Raw genomic sequence first — 24,791 nt, forward strand, 5'->3', positions numbered from 1 at the left:
CAGTACACAAGCCATGCATAGCGTATGTTCATTTATTTTTTGTTTTTATTTGTTTTTAAACAGAGGTTCATCGGGATTAAGAGAATTAAAGGCAAAAAGGCATTTCCTTTCTCTGTGTGCATATGGTCAGTATGCACATGGTCTGAATGTGACAAAAACAGAGCACAAAACAGCCCTTCAAGTACTGTTAAGTTAAATGTCTCTTCAGTCCTTACTGTTACGAATGCTGTATGATGTGCTGATAGTCAGTTTTCAAATACCTAGCTAACACCACATAAGCTTCTTTTTTTTCAACAAATAGCACTGAAATGCCTGACTTGTGAATAATTGAAATATTTATAATTTAAAGAAATAGGAGTTTACAGGAAGTAGCATTTCAGTCCTTTTTCCTTTTCAGCTATGAAAACACATAGAAGGAAAACATCACCTTGGATAATGCCTTACTGTCTATTTAATATCAAATGATAAATATGTTGTGCATGTACTATTATATATGTATTTAATATATATTACTAATTATTTGTATCTATTATCTCCAACACTGAATTTTTTTTTCCCCTGGATATCATTACTATTAAATATGTATGTTATAATTCAGAAATAACCTAGGCCCCATGAAGAATTAAAAACTTAAAGAACAGCATTAAAAATAAACTATTCCCAAATGGGAAGGAAAGTAATCTGCCTTTGGGGTATATAAAGATTTTATGAGTTTTACAGTGCTGCATACCTTTATCAATAAAATATTGAAATAGGGAACATCGGAGACCCATAACTTGTTAGAATTAAGACTGTTGTAAAAAAGAAAATGCTTTAGGTCCATCCTACCACACAATGTCATGTTTTGACCAAAGTGGTTACATAAATATTTAATATATTTTAGTAAATAAGCCAAAAAAGCAACTTTAGTATGATCAAAAAAAATATCTTTTCTAATGTGGTTAACTTAGACAGTTAAGAGTGTAATTTCTTAACAAACAGTAATATATATATATGTATTTCTCACTAGTAGAAAATGTAATTTGTCTTCACTAACCTATTATTAATTAGATGACAGAAAAGGCCTTCAAGAATTCTGTGAAAATGGTTTCATATGTCTATGCATCAAATGATTAAATCTGTAGTTACTGAGTGTGTTGTAATATAGTATGCAATATCCTTCTGATTGGTTTGTGTCAGGGTCCTGTAAGTGTCCTCTCAATTTCTTGCCCATTCCTGACTTATTTACTGTCAGAACAATGAGAGAGACAGGGAAGACCTTGATTCTCTGTAATCTGTTCAGATACAACTAGAATATCAGCAGGTTATCAAAGCTATTTGGTTATAAATCCCAAACACCATATGACATCTTCAGTCATCTTCAGACATCTTCACTAGGGAAACCTTCATGGCTGTATTCACACAGAGCTCTGTAAGAGGTTGCTCACGGATACATCTGAGGAAGAATTTTGGAAAGTTCACAATGCCCATTGACAGGACAACTTTTGGGGATATGTTGTTTAGACATTTCTTGGCATTTTGTCTTTTGCAGCCATCTTAGTTGCTTGCAGGACAGTTGCTTTTTGTAGAGCCTCAAGTCCACCTACATTTTACTTCAGAAAGTTATGCATCATCTTTATAACTCTTTGCTGTCTGGTGTATTGACAGTATACCTCTGTATGCATTGTACTTTATAAGTCTGTGAGTTTTGTCTCACAGATTTAGCTAGAGTTTTACAATCTGTTAAGCAGTCCACAGGATTCAAAACCCAAATGAGGACAGGACATCAAAGTTATTGTTCATAGTGATTTCAGTTGCACCTCTGTTTCTTGGATTATTAATAACAAGAAAACAGAATGTAACCTGTTTTTTCTTTTACATCATTATTTTGCTAAATGCAAGTTTGAAGACCCTAACTAAAAGAGGGTATGCATTCATTTATTCTCACTGAACTTTGACAAAGATTAAATTCTCCAGGAAAGAACACTAGTTTTCTCCTTTACTGATTTCTGCTCATAGTTTGCACATTCAGTAATGTAGGTAAAGATATTCCTAAGGCTGTGCTGAGGCAGGTGTCAGCAAAAACCCAAAAAGTTTAATTGCACTGATATGTCATGGACTTGTTTTGCCAGTGGACGAGGTCAGCACGATGTTCGCAGACACCAAGTTAACAAAGCGTGTATATCTTTACTTAAGTTTGAAGCAATGAGATAATAAGTGAAATGGTACAGCAAGAGTAATACAGAGCAAGGCAATGCAAAGGCAGCGCACCTTACCATTACTACATGAGGATAGCAATAGTGATTAAGAAAGATACATCATTGTATGGGAATTATTGACTCACAGCCTGAAAGACTGATTGAGCACTTTGGGAAAGGACCCACTCAGCCCTGGGAGCACAGGTGAAGGCAATTCACCTATGTGACTGGAAGGGATGGAGCCTGGCTGCAACTCTCTTAAACCTCATTTGGGGGCTGACTGCTGCTGGGGAAGGATCTCTTTCTGTAGATCTCTCCTTTGGGGAGTTTTCCCCAATGAGTGTAGATCTTTAGAGGTAGGTGAATAGTCTTTTTTCCTTATTTTATACCATCTTTCTCTTGTGTTGTTCTCTCTATCGCTAAACCTCTTGCCTCATCTTTCCATCATGTTGATCTTTCTGATTGTTGTCATCATCAGTTGCACAAATACTTTACTATTATCTAGATCTGGAGAGCCCTGATTGCAGTGAGGATTTTTAGATAGCCTTTCCTGGCAATTGGGAGGTCTTTCTTATACAGTGCATACACTCATGGGTGCGGTCTCCAACTTTGCTACAAGAGGATCTGTCTTTTATATTGTTGAATAAATAAGTTTATCTGACAACTAGGTAGAAACACCTGGTTTTGTTTCTGCCTTTGGATTTCAACTTAAGCCTGGCCAGAACTCAAGGAGAAACCAGGCAGTTGGTTCATATGTTCTCATGGTGCTTTAAGCTCTGTCTCTTGCTAATGAGATTTTTTTTTTTGTCCAAGATGCATATATTGCTAACAATCATCATATTTTGCTAATGAACAGACACTTATGTAACACTGGGTTGGGAGATTCATCTAGAAGTCAGCTTTGGTTTGAGGCCTACTGTTTAGGCCTTAGTACTTCAGGACTGAAAAGAAGCAACCACAGAATAAAACTCTGTTAGTTGTGTTCATTGTTAAGACTGATTAAGAAACTAGTTAACAAGAGATTATTACCATGAGTTGAGTAATCTGAGAGGAAACAGCTGGTCACTGATACAGAGGAAACATCTTCACTACATACAAATAGGAGACCAGATGTAATTTTCTGAAGTGTTACTACTCAAGAGGAGGAAGTGTTGTGATACACACCAGCCAGTGAAGTGGCTTCAGTCACACCCAAATTGCTGATTCACTCACAGCTGATGGTACGAGTGACGGTGACATGAGTGTTTGGAATCCTAATGATCTGTACATTTAGTCTCAACTGCACTGGTGGATGTCCATGCTGTATTTTCAAAACCATGGCTAAACTAGCATGACTTATGAAATAAGCTTTGTAGTTGTCCACATGGTGCTGTTCTCCTCTGTGCTCCAGTAGTGGATGTGCTTCTTCCTGCCTAAGCTCAGAAATTTGCCTTTTCCTCTCTTACTTGGAAGAGCAAGGAAGAGTAAAAGCTCATCATCGAAATACCATAAGGTGCAGTAAGGTCTGAGAATGTGCTGAAGAACTGTAGTTCTATGAATTGCTTGGATAAGACATTGTGTTTGGGATTACATGGTGAGAATAGTATAAGAAATGGACTTGGATAATTTCTGGAGAAGTTTTCTTCAGCTAGTTGTGGTTGATATGCCTGTGTGGACTTGTGGACTTCTCATCCTTACTGTAGGCTAATAATTAACTGACTTCTTATAAATTCTCACTGGAAGTCTTAGAATTGCAGAAAATTGTATTTTATAAAGATTTCATTTTATGAAGAGTAAAAGTTTTAGATTTCTTTTTATCTATTTTTTTCTGTGTAGTTAGAAATACAAACCACACAAGATTTAAAGATGTAAAATTTGCTTTTGAGTAGCAAGTCTGCTTATTAATATTCATGTGGTGAAAAGACTGTGAAAGAAGAGGAGAGATCATAGAAAATTAAGTATATGAAACATGATACAGTGCTCATTTTGACCAGGACAAGGGATTAGTATCATACTTGAACTAGATAGTGTACATACCAGAAGAGAACAGGTGCACCTTCTCACTTGACCAACTTGCTTTCCTCCCACTTGATAATCCTACAAGTTTCAGGGGGGCTTAAAGTGTGGGGGCTAATGGGAATCCCATAATTTATAATCCTCTAAATGAGAAACTCTACTTTATGTAATTTTTCTAATGTTAAAAATTGGGTTAGCACTATTTGACAAAAATGTATCACAGCCTTGTGCTTGAGGGTATAATATTCTTGGTCTTGCATGGCTTAGAATCCAGTAATGCCTGTAAGCCCTATGGAACAGAATGCACTCAGCCTCATACTGTACAAGTACATGCAATTAACCACTGACAGTGAAAACTAGTCAGTTTTTTCTTAAAAGCTCTTAAACTTGGATAAAGTCATACTGTATTAGGTGAATACTAGCAGCTTTCTTTTGTAAGTGTGGATTTTGATGCTTACTTTCCCTTATTTAACTAGTTACACAGATTTGTTTTTCTTCCTAAACGCTACTAAGATGTATTTCTCATTCTATAGTTTTCCATTTGCCCAGGAAGAAAAACATTTTTGGATAAGTTTAGAATTTGTCAGTCTGCATGCTAGTAAACAGTATTTTAGCAACCCCTGAATGGCCTAGAGTGTTTATTTTCATTAGTGCAAAATAGTATGTGTCCTTTGCTCCTTGTTTCTTTATGCTAGAATGTTACCTTGCTGTAAGCACCTTAATCATGCCTAATGTCTCCAGACTGCGTTTTAGGACAGAAATCTCATTTTCCCTTTAAGCTTTATTTGGTTTCATTACTTATATACTGTTGTATCAATGCCTGAGGATTGAATGAGCAAGGGGAAAGGTTTGTAGTTTTATGAACCTTGCAAAAGTTTTTACCTTAACTTGGATTAAGTCTGCTCAGTTCTTATTTTGGGCAAATCTAGGAAAAGGAACAGCTTTTGAAATGTCACACTAAGGAAAAATAAATGTTTACATTGAGTTGGGGGGGAAAAAACTCTTCTCAATGTTTTGTGGTATCTAGGGAAAACATAAAAAAAAAAATATTCAGAAAGAGGTAAACATACAGTGTTCCTCCCAACAAAACCATTGCTACTGGCAGGGTTTGTTTCAGGGAACCTGAGTGAAAGGTTGCATCATAGTTCTTGAAGCTTAAAGAGACTTTCTGTGCCATCCATTTGTAAAATCATTTATGTACTATGTAATCCTTATCTCTTGAAAATAAAATTCCATGAAATAATTATGTAAAATTGTATAGCTGATGTATATAAAGGTTGATACATTCCATGAAGCCAAGTCCCTGGAGTATGGGAGTTTCTAACATGAGAAGAACAACAGGTAACAACTTGCTACAACCTGCTGTAGCTTGGGATCAGCGAACTCCTTACCATAGCATAGAATTGTCACGAGTAATAACGAATGTGTGTATTAAGCTGTGGTTTTGTTTTTGCTGTGGTAGTACTGAAGTAGGGGAATAGATTTCATTATCATTTTATAATTGGTGTAGGGATTATCTTCAAGAAGGTTGAGAAATGCTATATGAACCTAAATATGTATTTTAGTTATAACTTAGAATAAATACACAGAAGCATTTGGAGCAGTTTTTCTTTTAATACAATACCAAGAAATATTCAATAATGCTTATAAAGGTTATTTTCATCCTTACTTTTTTTTAACTTGAACAAAAACAGAGTAGCAAAAAAGTCTGAGGGCAAAAGAGATGCTTGAGATAGAGTGTAGGTCAGAAACATTCCTTTTAATGAGGGCTGTAAAAATGAGGAACTTCCAAGGTCAATGTCTTTCTAGTTATTTATAATTTTTTAATGTAAAAGCTTTTATTGCCTTTCCCATATGCAAATTACAACCCTGTGTGAGCTGATAACAATGAAGGCAATGTGAACTTCCACAGTCAGAAGAAGTTTATAGGCAGAAATGTGTGAACCACTGAATTCTCCTGAAACTTAGCCAGCTGTTTTAGTCAGAATAGAAAGATTTCATCCTGTATTTTTTCCTCACTGTTCTAGTCAGTGAACTGAGGTTGACTGGCTGATCATATTAGAATATCCAAGCTGTTGTTTTGTGCATATTTGTACTTAATTATTGGAGATGCTTCTAATTTTATGTATGTAGGAACAACAACCAAGACGAGAACATGTATTTGGATTTTTCCAGAATAGAGTGAGGAAACTGAACAGAGATCAATCAAGAAAGTGGATTCAGTTCTGCCCCTGGGAATGTAATAGCAAAGCTGCTAATTGTTTTGGCTTTCAGAAGCATTAATGTTCTGTTTAGAAGGTAAATAGTTATAGAAACACAGAGAATAGGCAGCCCAAACTATTATTAGACTTCACAAACATTGTGAGTTGTTTTGACGTCTATCTCAAAAAATGGAAATTTGAGATAATTTGGGGGTAGTGTAATAACAAGGAGTAAGTTATACACACAGAAGACCAGATTTGGAATCTGTTGGGAAAGATGCTACTTAGGGACAAACAGTAGAAATTTTCAAAATTCTGACTAACATATAGAACAGTAGGAAACAAATCAGTCATTCTTAAAACAAGAAATCTGAGCATAAAATAGAGTAACAAGCAGAATAGTTAACAGAACAGAAAACCCTGCTTGATATGATTTAACAACTATATAACCTTAACTTGGGATGCTCTGAGTGCCAAGAATATGTCAGTGATTTCTATTTAAATAATGAAGAAACTCATGGATGAGAAGTCCATCAAGCACTGTTAAACACTCTGAACCAGTCTCAGTGTCAGCCAGGGAGCTCCAGAGGCTGTGAAGGTATGCAAAGGAAACTTCTTCAGCTTCCTTCTTTTCCAAAGAGCTTGCTGTTGGGCACTGAAGGGTCAGTGTAGTCTTTCAACCACTCTCATTAGTATCTTTCAGTAGTTCCAGTGCAGTGTAGCTGTCCTTGGGATTTCATTGAAGGCTGGAGTTTTGATCATTTACCAGAGTTAGAGGGTAATCTTAGTGATAAAGATGACCTTCCCCTTGCTCAGAAGATTGTCTCAAAGCCATTTACATTACTTAAACCTAGCATATGGTCTGTATAAAGAATCTTGAAAAAATAAAGGTTGCCTAACAGCATGGGAAATGTGATTTTATACTGCAGTGAGGAATTGAGCTTCATCTCTAACCACCAAAATGGGCCTTAAATCTATGTATAGGAGTATGAAAGTTCCTTTTTTTTTTTTTTTTTCCCCACAGTGATTTAAAAACAACAAGTTTAATGCTTGCATATGGAAAGAGTTTGTGACTAATTATGTGATGAAAAACTCGTTGATAAAGTGGTGTGAGTTCAGTGGAGGGTGATGATGATGACTGAGGTCTGGCCATGTGAGAGAGGGGAACTGTACTTGGCTTGGGAAGAGGCAGCTTACAGGGAGATCTGGCTGCGGGCTGCTGTAACTACAGGCCATCTAGAAGATGGAGTCAGTGGTGCATGTCTGGGAGAGGAGAAATAGCAGACAGCAGTTGAAATAGGAGAATCTGACCAGTCTATGGAAAGAAAAAATTATGTGAGAGTAATAAAGCAGTAGAGAAGATTTCTTTATTCTTGATTGGATTTAAACCTTGAACAATCTGGATTCAGTGTGACCTTGCTTTGAGTAGGAGGATTCCACAAGATGTTCCCACCCAAACATCCCTTCCTAGCTGAACAAGTCACTGATTAATGCCACTCAGCAACTCTATTTAGATAGGATGTAACTTCTGGGGCAGTGTAAAGGGAATTGTTATTCTTAGTAATTTCACCAAGGTTTGAGTAGTAGGGTAACTTCACACAAAGGAGGAATGGCATGAGGTAACGGCTGCTGACTTTTAAGTTTTATCATTTAGGCTTTTTGATCTGCAGTAGCGTAAAAGCAGTTACAACTGTAGTTTTGAATTTGCAGAAGAGCAATCTATTCTACTTTCTAGTATTTCCCTCATTCCTTGAGGATCAGGTATTGTTTGGTTATGGATGAGTATGAATACAACCAACTACTAATCCCTTTGCTATGTGGTGAGTATCCTGAGATAGTGGGCAAGAATAAATTTTCAAACAAGTATCCAAATGGCTCTCTATGTGCAATTTGTGTATAAAAAAGTGAGCGAAAATGTCAGTCTTTACTCACCCCAGAATTTTCAATATTGAATAATCTTTATATTACAAGATTCAAGGGAATGTTACGGCTTCAAGCTAAGAGATAATGTTAACTAAAAGTTGATATTAAATAAGTGTTAAAGCTTCTTATTGCTGGCAATGGAAACAGGAGACATGAGAAATTAATGTTTTTTTTAATTATTGTTGTTGACAAGAATTTAGTTTTACACATTCCTCCTCTTTCATTTCCTTCCTGACCATGAATTTTTTTCTCTTCAAGTTCCAGCCAAACATGAGTATTACAAGGGAGAACAGAAGAAAAACAGGAAGAGAACAGAAGGAGAAACAGAATTATAGAAGAGCAATGTGTAAATCTGCTATTTTGTTAAAGGTAATTCAATTAAACAAATCTTAAGAAATAATCACAAGATGCATCATTCTTAGGTATAAACATCCAGTTTAAGTGTTGTGAGACGTTTTTTACTTAAGTGATTGGCATTTTAGGGGCATTTTAGTATTTTAACCACCAGAGGGCTCCCATATTGTAGTTCTCCAAAATCGTTTCCATGCCCAATGTAAGTGTATTTGCCAGAGACTTCAGTGGAAGCCAAATCTGCAAGTCATTACTTCGTGAACTATTTCATTTCCACAGAAGTTTTAGAATAGCAATAACCTCAGGAGTTGGCTTGTAAGATGCGAGTGATTTTGTAATTAAGTATGTGGAGACTTTAAAGGAAATCTCTGCTGTTCTCTTCAAAACTAAAATGTGTTGATCCAAATCTTAATATCTGTCAAGCTCTGTTACTGTTGTTGGCACCATTGCTTTCCAAAGCATTCAAGCCTGTAATTCAGTGCCATCATCAAAACCTCCATTTCTGTAGATACATATGACTACAGCAAACTCTTGATTTGCAGAGACTAACAAGGCATTTCACAATTTTTTTTTTTTTCAGTCAATTACAAGTGGAAATCTGAAAATCTTGCCATGAAGAAGAGCTGAAAATAAGCACCTATGTGAGTTGAAAGTCAAATCAGTGTTGTTCGTATTTGCTACGTAAATATGTAGAGCAAATACAATTTTTAAAGAATTTGCTTTCTGTGTCACTGTACTTAATACATTAGAGATTTTTAAAGACTTAAGGTCAATATCTTCAGCCTGAATAAGAGAAGTCTTCAGAACATAAAGTAGCTTTCCAGCATGTAGAAGAAGGTTATAAAAAAGACAAAGCTAAGCAGTTCAGTAGTATGTGGCAAGAGAATGACAGCTGGCATGAGCTGAAAAGAGAGGTTCTAAGTGAATTTAAGGGGAAACCTCCTCAACATGAGGACAGTATATCAGTGTAGCTAACTGCCTGGAGAGGTCATACTATGTTTTGTACTGTTGTCCCTCAGAAGCAAGCACTGATTTCTGCGCTCTGGTGATAGGAATCAGGGAACAGCACAGAGCTGCATTACGTGGGGGTTAGGGAGAGGTTTTTTGCTATAGGGTGGTGGGACTCTGGAACAGGCTTCCCAGGACAACGGTTACAGACTGAAGCTGCCAGAGCTCAAGAAGTGCTTAGACAGTGCTCTCAGATATAGGTTTGAATTTTGAGTGGTCTGTGATGAGCCAGGAGTTGGACTCCATGTTTCTTCTGACTTCTTTCCAACTTGGAATATTCTGTGATTCTCTGTCCTTGGAAGCTCTTAAGGTCAGAGATGTTCTGCAGCTATGTTAATTGTATCATATGCTACCAAATAGTACTCACATTGACAAACTGCTCCCTTCCTCACCTAGTTTCATCAGTTGTTTATTTTTATTTTGCTTATAATATTGTGTCAGTTCATCTTTCACATACTTTGAATATTCTTCAAGGTGAAGATATTGTACAATGTTATTAGTCATCTAGGAGGTATATATTTTTCACCTTGTTCTGCCCAGCACAAATTACACTTGCTGATCTTTCAGAAATTATTTGTTTCGTTTCTGTTCTCTTTTAAATAGCATTCTCACTGTGTAAATACATTTAAACATTTTGTGTTGTATTGCAATTGAGTCATGGCCTGAACCACTGATTGAACCTCTGGGGAAAGGACCTGGTCAGTTCTGGGAGCACAGGTGAAGGCAATTCACCTGTGTGACAGGAAGGGGTGGAGCCTGGCTGCACCACTTTTAAGGGCTGACTGCCACTGGGGAGGGAACTCTTCCTGGAGATCCCTCCTTGGTGAATCTTTCCCCTACAAATGAGAATCTTCTGATATGGGTGAGCAGTCTTTCATTTCTTTGTAAGACCTCCCTGTTGTACCAGTCCTTCCATCATCACATTTCTGTTGCAATCACTTTCCCATTGTATTGATCTGTCCAATTGCTACAGTTGTGTAAGCATATAGATTGTAATTGTCATCTTTGCTTGAATGCAGTTTTATACTGACAGCATTTGGATCACTTTTAAAGCCTTAGGTGTTGTAGATGATAGTACACACGTTTTATTCTATTTTGATATGAGTTTTGCTGACTCTTGGGGTAGTTATAACAATCAGTATGCTTTACAAACGTGTGTAAAATGTAAGCACCTTCTTTAAGCATACCTAAAATCCACAGGATAGAATTTCAAATAAATCTATTAAAAGAATCAGTATTTTTGTTGTTAGTAACAATTTTTTCCTTTACAACAAGGACTCTAGATAAATTAATACTGGTTTTTGAGGGCCTCCAATGTGACTGTCTTCAGAATCAGACTGTGTACAAGCCTTTGTACACCTACTAGTATGAGAGCAATTTTGATCGGTAGTAATGACTGATGGACTATGATTCAAAATAAAGCAGTTAACAAGTTAGGCTGAAAGTGAAGACACTGCTAAGCAACTTCAAAAAACTTTGTCCTACTTTTCTCTTTCCAGATTTTCAATTGCAAAAAAAAGCTGTTGCATGTGGTTAGAACATTCCCTGAAAACTGGAGATTACTCAGCTGGCTTGCTGGAAAACTATTGCATTACTTCTAGATAAACATCATTAAACAGAGTGCAGTGCTTAGCTTCACTCAGCTGGAAAGCTGCAAGTAACTTGCCATTGACATGAAAATGATTGAGTAGGCAATAATGTTCATTTTTGTAGGGTGACTGAGGTTGCATAGGAAAAAGGTGATGCAGTGAAATTAAATGTGAGGTTACATGTGCAGAAACAAATACTGCAGGGCTGCACTTAGTGAGTGGCTTACAGCATTTTGGAAAACTAACTCTTTGAAAGCTAATGATAGCTTCCAGCACACAGTGATAGCTTAAAAATAAAAAAAAATAATAAAAAAAGGGCTTAGCAGAAAGAAATGCTAGATATCAGTAACGCAGTTGTGTTACTACTTTGTATGGTATTCATGGTATAACTATGTCATTATGTTTGCTTCTGGCATCCAAGCATCCTGTATTTGATGTCAGTGAATTGGAATAGTTTCAGGAAAAAAAAAAAAAAAAAGCAGAACAAAATAAACAATCTTGCATTGTAGTAAACTAAAGACAAAGTAAAACCCCCTCAATCCTTTTTGATTATTCAGTAGAACATTTGGGAATAGCCTAAGTTTGTATATGGAAGTAAGACTTATGCCTTTAAATATCACTACAGAATCATGTTGTGATCCAAAACCTGAAGCATGGAGCTTCAGAAGAAGTTTGAGGAGTGGGGGAAAAAAGCACGTGTCAAAAAGAAAGAAAAATCTCATAAATACATTCAATGCAGCAGCTCATACTCTAGGAACATCCTAGAATCTTTGTAAATCCATATGGTTTAAAACTGGATCACATCTCTCTGAAGAAGGGAAGTTATCACTCATCTACAATTACTGCATTTGTCAGAAATGACTGGATACCAGTTAGGAGGCAAAATATTTTTGATGGAAAGTATAACATCAGGAAGAAAAGCTGCCAAGTCAGGACCCCTAGATTCTTCTCTAGAAGTAATTTTGATTGCACAGATCTAGAAACTTCACTAGGACAAAGCTGGAACAGAGAGGAAATCACAAGAAACATGAAGATGTAGTCAAGGAAGGCTTTGAGCAGCAAAAAGAGCGAAACCCAAGTTTTGGAGATAACAGTTAGGAGAACAGATTTTGCAAGACCTGGAGGACCCTGAAATTTACATAATAACTGAACACTGCAAGGTTTTCCAGAAAGATCTGTCCTGCAAAGATACGGTAGGCTATGAGTAAATTTGTTTTTGAACACTTTTATAAGTTTCACGTAATGTGGTTAAGTTTCTTCTGTTTAAGGAGTTATTTCATTAAAATTTCTATCAAATCTGCTTTTAGATATTTCATCTTATACTTAGATGAATCCTGAGTAACATGCATGTAAATCCACCACATGAACTTGGCTGGTATGATCAGGTACAGAGACCAAGGACATGAAAATCCATTGATAGTAATATTTTTTTTTTCCAAGAACTGCTGAAAAAAATGGTGTTTCCTTTCTAGTGTTAGCTTTTCATAGTGTTTAGCTAAGTAACAGTAGTATTAGTAACAGCTAAAGAAAGCATCAGTTAACCTGTACACAGCTGGGTAGATCACCAGGGATCTGCCTAGAGGTCTGAGTTCAAGAACTCCAGCAACCACTGTGGGAGAAGAATATAAGGAATCTACACACAATGGGGGTGGCAATGGTTGAGAAAGCAAAACAAGCCACATCAATATCATAATAATAGTATAGTATTCTCTTCACCATATTTTTAATGACTGTTATAATCTAGATGAGAAGCTCATGAACATAGCTTCTAAACAATGTTTTTCCTATCTCTGGGTTGCAAAGTTATGTCATCTTCATTATTATTCATCTTATGTTATTATTGCTAAATGCAGCACAGACTAGGATCCACAAAAGTCTTTCTAGCAAGCACTATAATTCTGGCATATTTGTTTCTTACTGCCTTCTTTCTAAGGGTGACAGGAAATGTTAATAGTACTGTATGTTGAGATCCTGGCTTCACTGAAGTCTCCAGTCCTCCTAGAAGGTAGCAAAAGAGACATAGAAATTAAATGTGAATTTCTGTCACAGCTCCAGTTCATGGCAAAGCGCAGATTGATATCAGTAAAGCCAATAATTCAATCTAAATAAAGGAAGTTATCAGTATTATCTTTAATCTGCAGTAGGACAGAAACATTTTGGTTAGGTTGACTTTCCTGTTCTCTTTTTCTCATTCTTTCCAGTGGGAATCTAGAACGTAACTGTGTGGCAATAGTCTCCTGCAGGTAATGGAGAAGAGAACAACTCAGTGCTGAGTAGGTAAATCTGAAAGCAGAAGGCAAGGTTATTAAAGGGATTAGTATCAGTCTTTGGGGAGAAGCAATAAGAAAGCAAATGTTGAAACTTCATTTCTAGAGGAGGTTTATCAAAGATGTTAAAAAAATGCCTCACTGTAAGTTATCATATTGACTTTTGTTTTCAAGGTTTTGGAAATGAAATTGATAAAGCTATGATCAGTGGGCTTTTTTGTGTTGTTTTTAACAGTGAAGTGTCTTTCTTCTGTTTTCATGTTTTGTGATTTTCCTCCTCATATCAGTGTTGACAAGTTTTCAGTAAATGGCTGCTAAAGGTGCTTCTTGACTATCTCAAACTTCTAAGACATTTTAGCAAACAAGTAAACAGAAAGAAAAGGTATTTCTGTAATATTTGCAAGGAAAAATATGGCTTGATTTTACTTGATTCTTTAGGCATCAAAGCTTACTCCCCTTCACTACAGTAGTGTCTGTTTAATGCCTATGCCCAGTTACGTGTGTATAATTAACCATATACTATGTCCCTGATATCTCAATTTGTTATTAAAGGGGAAAAAATAAAGGATGCTAAAATTGCTGACATCTAAAGAACAGCTGTGTTGCATGATAATCTGCCCCAAAAGAGAGAGTGTTTCTGATGTAATCAAAATTAGCTTATTTTTTACTCTCTCCGTCAAAGAGATGGAAAGAAATTCAATCCAACCCATTTGGCTACTCAGTGTGAAAGAGACTGCTGTCTGAACAATAGCTCCTATTCCTTTGATAATTTATTGCCTCGGCTCCTGACTGTCATATTAACCAATACATGATGCATAGAAAGATTACAAATCATTAAATAATTTAGATTTTTTTAGACGTATTAGGTCTATCTTAAATATTAATGACAATCAAATACCCTGGATGTCTTATTAGCCTTTGGAAAACAATAAGAAAATTGAAGTGATATGTAAATGAGGAATTGGGTGTGTGTAGGTGAGCATGTGTGAGCATTTGGATTTTCAGTAAGGAGCCAAAACAGCTGCCAAAGAAATGCAGAGAGAAAACTTACTAATAAAATAGCCAAATACTTACATAGTGATACAGCAACAACAAAATAAATAATTTTCATTCAATTCCAATGGTATTGATAAGCCAATAAAAAAGAAAGGAAAAAAAAGTACTGGAGTTGTATTACATGCAGTGTTTAGTGCTATCTGGTCCTAATGTATTTCAGATTATAATATATAAAAATATGAAAGAAAAAGCTATTCTTAATATATTGCTGATACTTAATAATGGTGAATGTCTGTAGCTTTATCACATAATTTGTAAAGTTTTCATAACTATTTCAGAAACAAATTTTGGCACATACTGCTCAGTGCGGTGGTACAAAATATTTAGTGGAGTTATTCCAACTTGAAATAGGTTTGATTTGTAGAATTCAGTATGACATTAGTTCAGTCTGAACAAGCTAAGAGAAACAACACTAAGAATAGCAGTGCTAAAATATTTAGGTCCTTAATTTGTTAAAAGGCGTAGTTCATCTTTTTGTGGATAGATAAATAGTTGCTTATGACCACACTGCCATGATACAAACAGCTTGCCATGCATTCTGTTGTTTTATGGGCTCCACAAAGAAACAGGCAATGAAAAATAATCTGAACACTTAAAACTTTTTGTTGTTGTTGTTGTTGTTGTTCGTTCTTTCATATTTAATCCACTCTAGTTGTACCAGAGGAAGCATATGCATGTTGCTGGTGTCTGTATTGCATAACAAGCATGCGTGCAGTCAAACAACTGACCAGGGATGAGAAAAACAGAAAAGTGGTTTTCCAAAACAAACCAAATGTAAACCACATCATGTAGCTTGTTTTAGTGTGGAGTACCTATAAAGGCTTTAAAAACCACTTCTCAATTGAAAACATGAAGACCGGGTTTTAGACAGCTGTGTTGGACATTACAGATTTGGACTCAGTATTTCCATATGAATATGCTGAAATCCTATGTGCCAGCTATAAAGCTGTGAAATGTGCTAATTTAAATTGCCATAATGCAAATGTTAGAAAAAGGAAGGTAAAGAACAAAAAGTATCAGCTGAATTTAAGTTTCTGTAAACCAACCAATTAGTACATAGGCTTACAGGGCAACTTCATTTTAGGCAAAGATAAGGCCAGAAGTCTGTACTTCCTATGCTTTTTTTTGTTTGTTTGTTTTAAACTTCAGGAAGATGAAGTATAGATAACCCAAGAAATGACAGGTAAAATTCCATTTTAACTTTAAACAAATGTCTGTGCAATTTCTAGCTTTGCTATTAGACATTGCCTCACACTGTTTTGTCCTTTCAGTCAGGCTATCTTTACTTAGTTGTATTTAAATATAGAATATTGCATTGAAAAATGAAATTATTTTAGGTCGTGATCAGTTATTTCAATTTTTCAGAAAAAACTATAAATTTGCCTGTGCAAGACTGACGTGTGACGACCATTTTTTATTCTATTATCTGCAATCATATGCAAGATTCTGAATTCATGCAGAGCAATTTACCATTGTTGTTTAGATGCACAGTTTCAGTACTGTAAGGAAACAAAGCAATAAAATTACAATTGTTCGTATTTAGTGCTTAATAGGAGGGCACAAGAATCTGGAAAGTCAAAATAAGATCTGTTTACTTTGCCTTTCATCTAGGAGGATTTCTCAGGATTTAAACGTTATATATTTAATCCAGTATTTTAGAGATTCATTAAGCTTGTCTGCCTAAAACTATCTAGCTATGATCTCAGATGTTAAAGAACTCTCAATTCAATAGCATGTAAGGGCTGCAGCTAGAAGCGAGACAGAAGTACAAGCCCAAAAGTCTAGCTGTTATGTGCCCTCTAAAATAACCTACTGACCTATACACATTGCAAGTCAACATCCTACGTCATGCTGTATATAAATGTATTTTTGGGAGCTGGGGAACTTGTGCACTCATGGAAAACATGGAAAATGACAATCGAAAGTAAGAATCTCACGGAATCTTTTATTTCATGACTATTTGTATATTTCTACACTGCAATTCATGGAAATTTTGCTGTTCATTAGGAACGCAAACTAACCATTAGCTCCTAGAATGGCCAACATTTACATACACAGAAGGTTCTTAAAGCAAACCTAGCTGTACAGTGTATCAAGTGTAGCATTAGCATCAGTCTCTAAATGTTTTATTTTTGGCACTTTGAATGTGGTTTGGACACGATGGATTAATTTAATTTTGGAGCAAGGCCAAGCAATTCAGCATTTTGATGAAGCTTGGATTAGCCAGGAGCTGCTCTGGTTTCTTCCCTTTCCTGATAAGTGGAATCTAGATATACCTTGTTGATTATTGAACTTAATCTTGATAGTTAGTTGTTGACTCCACACTGGCACTGGAACTAATTATGCCCTAACAACTTAAAGTAACATCTTGCAACTACTTAGTGAGGAAATATTTTCACATGCAAAATATTCAAATGCATTTACAATCCATGGCTTTCTCAGTTACAGTCTATAATTATTGGAATAGTGGTATCTGACAATGATATATACTAAATAATATATTGAATTACATAATTACATATATATTGAATTACAAAAACTTACAGTAGAAAAATGACCTTAGGCCAAAAATACAAAATCTATCAAAGGTAACTGTGTTGCTGAGATGGTATCAGCCTGTTTTCAGAGAGTACATCTTGAGGCCCTGCTTGTCTGTGTGACAGGGAAGGCAGCTTTTAGGAATGTACAAAGTTTTATGTAATGAATTGTTTTCACCCAAATCTTTTCAGTATGAATAATTATGGCTTGACATGTCTCCAAATCTATTTGGGATGTGTTAAAACTACAGGGCCAGATTCTTAAAGACAAAGAACTCAAACAGTTTTAAGCCCTACTTGCTCAGGCATTCATTAGAAACCTTCATCTCTTCTCATGTGATGTTGCTCAATTTGCCAGAACTTGAAATACAGGATACAGATACTTCAGGACTCAAACTCTCTGTCAGTGGAGAACAAGGTGAAGAAAAAGAATGCTTAAACTGAATAAACTAAATCTGCTGGCAGGAGTAAAAATAAATAAATAAAATATAATCCATTCATACGAAAAAAACCCCAAAAACCTGTAGGTAGAATATGTAGTTTTCTAAATAGCCATAACAGAAAGCAAGGCCTTGTGTCAGGCGCACAAGATGGTGACACTTGACATTTGGTCTTATGCATGAGTTTATCTTCACTGCAGAAGTTACAAACAAATTCAAGAATGAACATTTTAATAGTTTCAGTGCAATGTAGCTATCGTGACTGATTAGCAAACCTTGCAAAGGGCAGAAAGGTTCATCTTGCAAGGAACTTGTGGGTTTAAAAAACAAAGGAAGAAAAAAAACCCAAAAAATAGTGCAATAAAGCAGAGGCTCAAATTAATATTTTTAGAAACCTTTTCAAGTGGAGTACTCCTGTTTTCAGAATTGTCAGAGCTTTAGGCTTCATTCCTGCATATGTGTTGTCACAAGCAGCACAAGTTAAAAATGTGGGTCTAACAAGATGGAGACAAATCTGTTAGCACCAAAAGACAAGAATGAGCTATGTGACTTGGCTCTTTTGGATATCTAAGAGTGCCCAAAAAGAAACAAAAGCTGAAAGTGACTGTCAGCAGTAGAGAAAAGTTTTCTGGAACAAATACGTCTGTCCCCACGTTCCCCTACCCCAATTCTCCCTCCCTTCCCCTGTATCTTGCCTGCAGCTGCACTTCTAGTTAAAGCTGTTCAGTGAAGCAGCTCACTCTCAGCACAGGAGGTGGAATGTGTTCTACACTGCTGTGCTAAGTATGGTATCAAACTTAGGCTCTCTCTTTTGGTCTATTTGCCTTGGCTCTTGTCTGTATCTGGGACTGATCCTGTCTTCTGTAAGCCAGTGAGAGTTTCAGCTAAGCAGAGCTATCTAGAAAATTGTGTTGCTACACAGGTAGCATAGCAGAGCATCCCTTTGCTACGATGTTTCAGATCACATTCTCTCATCAACTATACTCCGTGCTTGCTCTGAACACAGAGAAGAACTAGCTATAGACAGTGTTTTCTGTGCAGTTCACCATCAACTTTGCAGGTGAACTTGGTTCACGCTTTAAATCTGTGCATGAGAACAAAAAGTTTTGTGAGTTGCAGCTTGGCTTCTTGTATTGCAGGAGAGAGATATTTTTTTTGTTTCCGAACAGAGTTTTGTAAGCAGCAAGATTTTTGTTGATCCCAATTTTTATACCACTGGTCATTCAGGACTGTTTCTGTCAGTATGAAGTATTCTCTGTAAATACATACAGTTACTGTCTCCAATGCCCAAGTCCTCCTTAACCAGTATAAATCAGAGTAATTCTTTTGATTTACATGAACTGGCATAATCTCATTTAGCTGAAAATCTGGGCCAGAGTACAGGAAGCAGTATTAGTCAGGGAACATCACAATAGGTTCTAATTCTTCTTCTTCTTAATACTTTCATAATGATGTGGAGTGTTTTGAAGTTGACATAGTCCAAATAAGGTATTTCTGATTTTATGTTTGGAGCGTCTCTGGCTCGTTAAGTGGAACAGTAAGTGGAACAATGTCCTTGATTAAGGGGTTATGTTTCATTATTACTTCACAAGCAATGAAAACTAAGCTAGAATTTGAAGTTTTGAGTAATACTAAAGCTCCGAGGAGCAAAAGTTTCCTTAAGAGATGAACAGATTGTATGTGCAAGTATTGCACAATCAGATAGCCTTACCTAATTTAGAATATAAATCATTGAGATTAATAACGTTATAAGAGCTGGATTCATATATTTAGGGTATGTAAAACAAAGTAAAGAAAAAGGATTTCAAGAATCTTAATAACTTGAAGGAGCAATGGGAAATGCATTTCTATTCAAGTAAAAAATGATAATGCCTTTCACTGGGAGCTGAGCTTTTACAATGGGTCTTTCAACGAGGGATCTCAAAACTCTTTTTGAAACATTGAATTAGGTCTTGACACTGCAGCCTTTATCAAATGAGCAGTCGCAAAGCGAAGGAAATGCTCAGCTGGTTTTGCAACTGACGGCTGGGAGCTGGAGCCTTGCCCTGCGAGGTGGTATAGATTTACTTTCCATAATTTTCAGAAGGAAAAGAAGGAGTAAGTGAGAAGTGTGATGTACACGAAGTCACAGTACCAACCTAGCAAAGTTCTGGATTCAAAACCCTACAAGGCACACGTAGGCTGCAATTTCATCTTTCTCTTCTGATGCTATGTTGAAAAGGACAACTGCTTTGAAATTTAAACCAAAAAGAGATATTCGTGACTTTCTGTGTGGTTTGTCATCCTGACGCACTGTCTTTGTTGGAATGCTGGTGAAAATCTGCTGGAAGGAAAAGGCGAAAAAGTTAACCATTAAAGTCTGCTGACCATAAAACCAGCTGATCTAAACTGATGTTCACTACCTTTCATTCAGTAGACACCACCTTTCTTTTTTTGTCCTGTCAAAACGATTCCAATAGAAGATAATGTCCTGAATATATATATAAATGATTCATGCTTATATAAGCTCTGAATTTGTGTTCTGTGTATGTATATCTTGTCACTTTATTTTTCTATCCCTCTGTCTGGTTTACATTCATGAAATGCAATAAAGAAAACTGCCACAAGCACACAGAACTGAGAAAAGTACAGTTTGGCATATCCAGGGGCAGTGCTCAATGTCACTGCTTTATTGTAGACAGATGATAGTGCAGTGAGAGAACATTCTGATTTGTAAATGATGGCTTTAGAAAGGCAGGACAAATGCCAGTAATCTGCTGCGTTTTGTAGCATCAGTGCCGTAAATAGGCATGCTCTCGTGGTTGAACAAATTTTAAATTTATGGTAAGTATAAGCACACGTCATTAATTTTATATAGTTTAAGTGATAATAGCCAGCCTCTGCCAGCGTGCTAATGTATGAAATCTGTTCTTTACAGCCCAAAGCCAGATACTCTTTTATTCGCGTGCTCATACTCCGGTAAATTAATTTACACAGAACTGAAGGGGAGGGGTAGAAAGAAAACATTTTTCGTGCTGTCGCTGCCCCTCGGATATCTGATTGTGTAAAGCGTGTGTCGGGTGGCCGTGCGTCCTGTCCCGCAGCTCCGAGCGGAGTGGGAGGGTCACGCAGCGCGTGACTGATAAGGGCAGCGCTGCATCCCCTCACCGCGCTCCGGAGACGCTCCGCAACTCCTCGGCACGCAGCAGCACGGGCATGTCTGTACTACTGGGGGACGAGCTGGAATAGAAACTAAAGGTAAGTGGCTCGCTATTCGCAATGAGTTGTCTGAACAACTTACCTATGCGCGCACGCTTCAGTATTCCTCTTTTGGTGCTCGTGCAGAATTGTTAGCTAAGTTTGCTGGTGATTTAGTCATATTAACTACAACCAATAGAAACGCGCACAGTAAGCTTTTAACGTGCTGTTATCAGCCTGAGCTGTAGGGGTGCCTGTGGGCGATTACAGATGCATGCTAATGAAAGCAGTCCCGGTACGTTTGTAGTAATTTACGAAAAAAAAAAACCCAAAACCGTTGTAATTCGGCACAGTACTATATATAAACCATACGGGTACGTGTTTACATTTTTCAGCCAACTAACAAGTGTACGTTGTTCTGATCTGTGCTCGCATGGGGCGGCCTGCATCCCGGTACCGGTACCGTCCCCACCAACAGCGGCACGTGCGGAGGGCACGGCAAACCTACAGGAGGGCAGCGCTGCCGGGCAGCTTCGGGGCTCCTCGGCTGCCATCGCCGGGAGCACCGCGCAGCGCCAGCGGGCCCACCCCGCCGGGGAGCGGAGCGCCGCCCGCCGCCGGGCCGCCTTCCACCTGCCCGCCCCTCGCCGCCGCTGAACAGGAGCGTTGCGGGCCCGGCCGCCGCCCGGAGCTGCCCGCGGGGCGGCGCGGCGGGACCGGCTCCGGCCGCCAGGCGCGGTGCCCTGCGCGGGACGGGGCGAGCGAGAGCGGCCGCTCGCATGCCGGCACCCGGCGCCGTGCGCCGCTCGCACCTGGCGGGGCCGGGGGCCCGGCGGCAGAGGGCTCCCTCGTGCAGCGGGGGCGCCGCGCCACCTTCTCCGGCGGCCCGAGCGTGCTGCTGGCGGCGCTCGGGGGAGGAAGCGTCGGCGGATGCCTGCCCCGTCGCTGATCGAGCCGGACGAACGGGCAGATTCCTGGCCGAACACCGGCGGGGCTGAAGGAGGGACGGCGAAGGGGCGGGTGGAGGCTGCCCGGTGCCGCGCCGGGCCCACCTCGCCGCGGCGTCGGTCAACCCCTGGCCGCACGCCCCCGGTGTCCGCCCGTTCGTGAGTTCGTGAGGCGTGCCGAAATCAACTCCTTCAGCCGAACCCAACTTCGTCCAAGAGAAACTGAATCGCCGTCGCGTTGCAGCTTGAGCTGCAGGAAGCTCGTCCTGCAGCCTCAGGTGTGCTCGCCGTGTGAAGAGGGAGCGGGTGGCCAAGAGCGGAGCTGCAGGGGGTGAGCGTGAGGTAGCGACCTGCAGGAGCCCTCCAGAGAACGAGGGCTGGCACCGCAGCTCCGCGATCATAAAGCAGGTGTGGGAAATTAACTGATAATGATGCTTGAAGCGTGCTCACAGTGCTGCTGTTGAGGAGGCTGGGAAAGTTAATGGCGGGTGGTCAGTGTCAGCACATGTGACTGAGAGTGGCTCTTCTGAGGGGTCTCGCAAAGATAATTCTGAAGTATACGTATAGGATTTGCTTTTCTTAACACAAGTTGTGGTTAAAAGAGTATTTGTCACTTTCTGTGTTTCATTGGATTCATATGTTTCTAGAAGTTAGTTGGCTTGGAGAAAAGCTGATATGCGCAGGGCCTGAAGGACGAGTTGTTATAGCTGGATTGTGCTTCTGTGGTGCTGAACCTGTGAACTCAGCACAGGTAGTGCCAGGCACCTGGGTGCTCTGTGCCAAGGAGAAGCGTCATATTTCTGTTTGTTTGCACATGCAGGTGTAACACATTGTCCTTGGTCAGTGTGATGGCTGGGTGCTCAGCAGCTCTTGGCAGCACACTAACACCGGTTACATCAGGGTATTTAAAACTGAGATCTCAGGGGAAAAGTAAAACTGGTCATTACTAATAATAATTGCCTTCACAGCGAGAACTGAAAGAATATTTCTAAATTTACTTCAGTCTATTTTTATAGCTCCTCAAAATAGATAAATCATATGCTTTGTATATGACTAGTGGTTTACCCTTTTCCTTACAGTTCGAGAGAAGCAGAGATTGTTCTGAATATGTTTATCTTCTGTTTCAGATTTGTGGCTGATTGTTCACATGTGTCCGGGGGGAGATGAAGTGCATTGGATCCTGCACAGTTTGGCTTTGCATGGCAGTCATCCTGCTCCTCCCTGCTTCTACTGCTGTGGCTGTCAGTGACCAGACAGGTACTCCTGCCCAAAGGCATAAATTCTGATACTCAGTCTGTAGACAAATAAGAACAATACATGGGAAATTAAATACAAACAAACAAATCTAGAAAAGATGTGTTTGTTTTTTTTTTAACAATTCTTTGTGACAATGTATAAATTTGAAGCAGTTCAAAAGCAGTCTTTCTGTTTCAGATGCTTGAAAGATTCACATTTGGAAGCAGTTGTACTTCTTAAGAGTTGTTTTTTTTTCTTTATTTTTTTTTGAATTAACTTACTATAGAAAGCAAGATTCTAAATCAGGGCTTGCAAAACTTATGTGAACTAAATCATGTGGCTTTATTGTAGATAAGTGGTTACACTGATCTAAACAACCTAATGCTCATGTTAACCTAGCCTAAAGTTAATCCTCAAACCATGTCATGTGCTTCATAGACATACAGTGAGACAAGATCTTGTACCTAAGAAAGGGAACAGTGGGGAAGAAGAATATAATTAAATTGTTTACTGTAAAAGCTGTTGCCCATCTTCTGCAAATACTCTCATGCTTCTACACTTTCCTCTCTCTCTCTCACCGTCTACATTATCTTGTTCTGCTACACTCCTACTTCACTACACTTGGTGAAGCGTCAAATTCTGTTTGAAAAGCACATTGTGTGTGGAATTTTCAGTTTTCTCGAAGTGCTCAGCATAACATATACCTTAACTTTCTAGAATTTTCCTTCAGTTATTGGGAAGGAGAATGTATTAATTACTATTTAGACTGAGATTAAAAGTTACTGTTTCTTTTGCAGAAGATGAAATGTTTTTGTAGTAATGCTGGTGGAAGATAATAGGATCTGTATATACACAGTAGCTTTGTATCTCTGCAACACCTTTGAAACTCATGCTCCAATAATGTAAAAGTCAGTTTCTAGCATAATAATCACATTATTTTTCCAGTAAACAATAAATACTACCACTCATTAACTATTAAATGTGATGTGTAGGCTTCGGACTCCAGTAATGCATTGTGAAGAATCTGAATATAACTTTAAGTTATATTCACTTTTTGTGTTAGAGTCACTTTTTGCCTTCTGTGTTTAGGGCAGCAAAGCTAAATTCTTCAGCAGTAAGTTATTCTTAACCCCTGAAAGAGAGTGAGAATGGCCACATGATTTTCCTTTTTGATCATATGGAAGAGTCATAGGTTGTTTTCTCTTTTGTTGCTACCTAGTGCATTACAGAGGGGAAGTTTTACATAAGAGTAGAAGAAAATGAGCACACAGTGCTCCCTAATGATGTAAATAGATACATTTGCAACGTTTTTTTTTTTTTTTTTAATGAAAAGATATCTCAGGAAAAAGTAAGCCTTTCATACAGTTGTGACAGATAAGCTGAACCACTTGTGAACAGTAAATCTGAACTAGGTTCTAAGTTTGTTTTTGTAAAGCTAGAAGGGAGGTGGAAATTTAGCCTAACCTGATGGCTAGAAATTGATAAAGTATAGGTCCAATAAAACTTCACTGATGTGAAGAAGAGGGGGTGAACCTCTCCTGAGAACAACTAAATGTGTACAACTGAGAGAGGCTTCTGCAGGATGAGGTGATACGTGCAGATGGTGAAGAATAACGAGTAGATAGCTGCCAGCATGCGTGGGTCTGCCAACAGCAGGGAATAAACTTTGAGTGAAGCTTTAAGGTGATAACAGGAAAAAGACTTCGGTAGAGGCTGAAAAGTGTAGAAAACATACAGAATGAAATGTAAGTTACAGACCAGAAAGCAGAAGATGAGAAAGAACAGCCTTTGCAAAGCCACTGGTAAAGGGTGCTGGTGCATTTGCTGATTGTTGTTAAATCTGCGTCATTCAGTGGGACTCAGTATTTTGTGTTGCAAAACTCTTTT

At 38.2% G+C, this 24,791-nt stretch overlaps 1 protein-coding gene and 1 long non-coding RNA gene across 8 annotated transcripts in view; both read left to right on the plus strand.

Annotated features, from left to right (window-relative positions):
* The first annotated feature begins 2,465 nt into the window (after window positions 1–2,465).
* LOC128076264 (uncharacterized) lies at window positions 2,466–12,361 on the plus strand. 3 transcript variants are annotated; one of them, XR_008204349.1, is made up of 4 exons: window positions 2,466–2,533; window positions 8,555–8,665; window positions 9,228–9,288; window positions 11,155–12,361. It is a non-coding gene; the product is annotated as an uncharacterized LOC128076264 (long non-coding RNA). The 3 variants fall into 3 exon arrangements; XR_008204340.1 differs by lacking the exon at window positions 11,155–12,361 and having other exon boundaries at window positions 2,466–2,537; window positions 9,228–9,311; XR_008204342.1 differs by lacking the exon at window positions 11,155–12,361 and having other exon boundaries at window positions 9,228–9,311.
* An 8,281-nt stretch (window positions 12,362–20,642) lies between these two features.
* COL19A1 (collagen type XIX alpha 1 chain) overlaps window positions 20,643–24,791 on the plus strand; it is a 183,385-nt gene continuing 179,236 nt past the window's right edge. For 3 of the 5 annotated variants that reach the window (XM_052672996.1, XM_052673238.1, XM_052673312.1), the window contains exons 1-2: window positions 21,612–21,946; window positions 22,796–22,925. In XM_052672996.1, coding sequence (XP_052528956.1) covers window positions 22,832–22,925 — 94 coding nt within the window. In that variant the 5' untranslated portion in view covers window positions 21,612–21,946; window positions 22,796–22,831. The other 2 variants (XM_052673086.1, XM_052673165.1) reach the window with 2 other exon arrangements.

The sequence above is a fragment of the Tympanuchus pallidicinctus genome, unplaced genomic scaffold, assembly GCF_026119805.1.
Source record: "Tympanuchus pallidicinctus isolate F22 unplaced genomic scaffold, pur_lepc_1.0 scaffold1, whole genome shotgun sequence".
NCBI classification, from domain to species: Eukaryota; Metazoa; Chordata; class Aves; order Galliformes; family Phasianidae; genus Tympanuchus; species Tympanuchus pallidicinctus.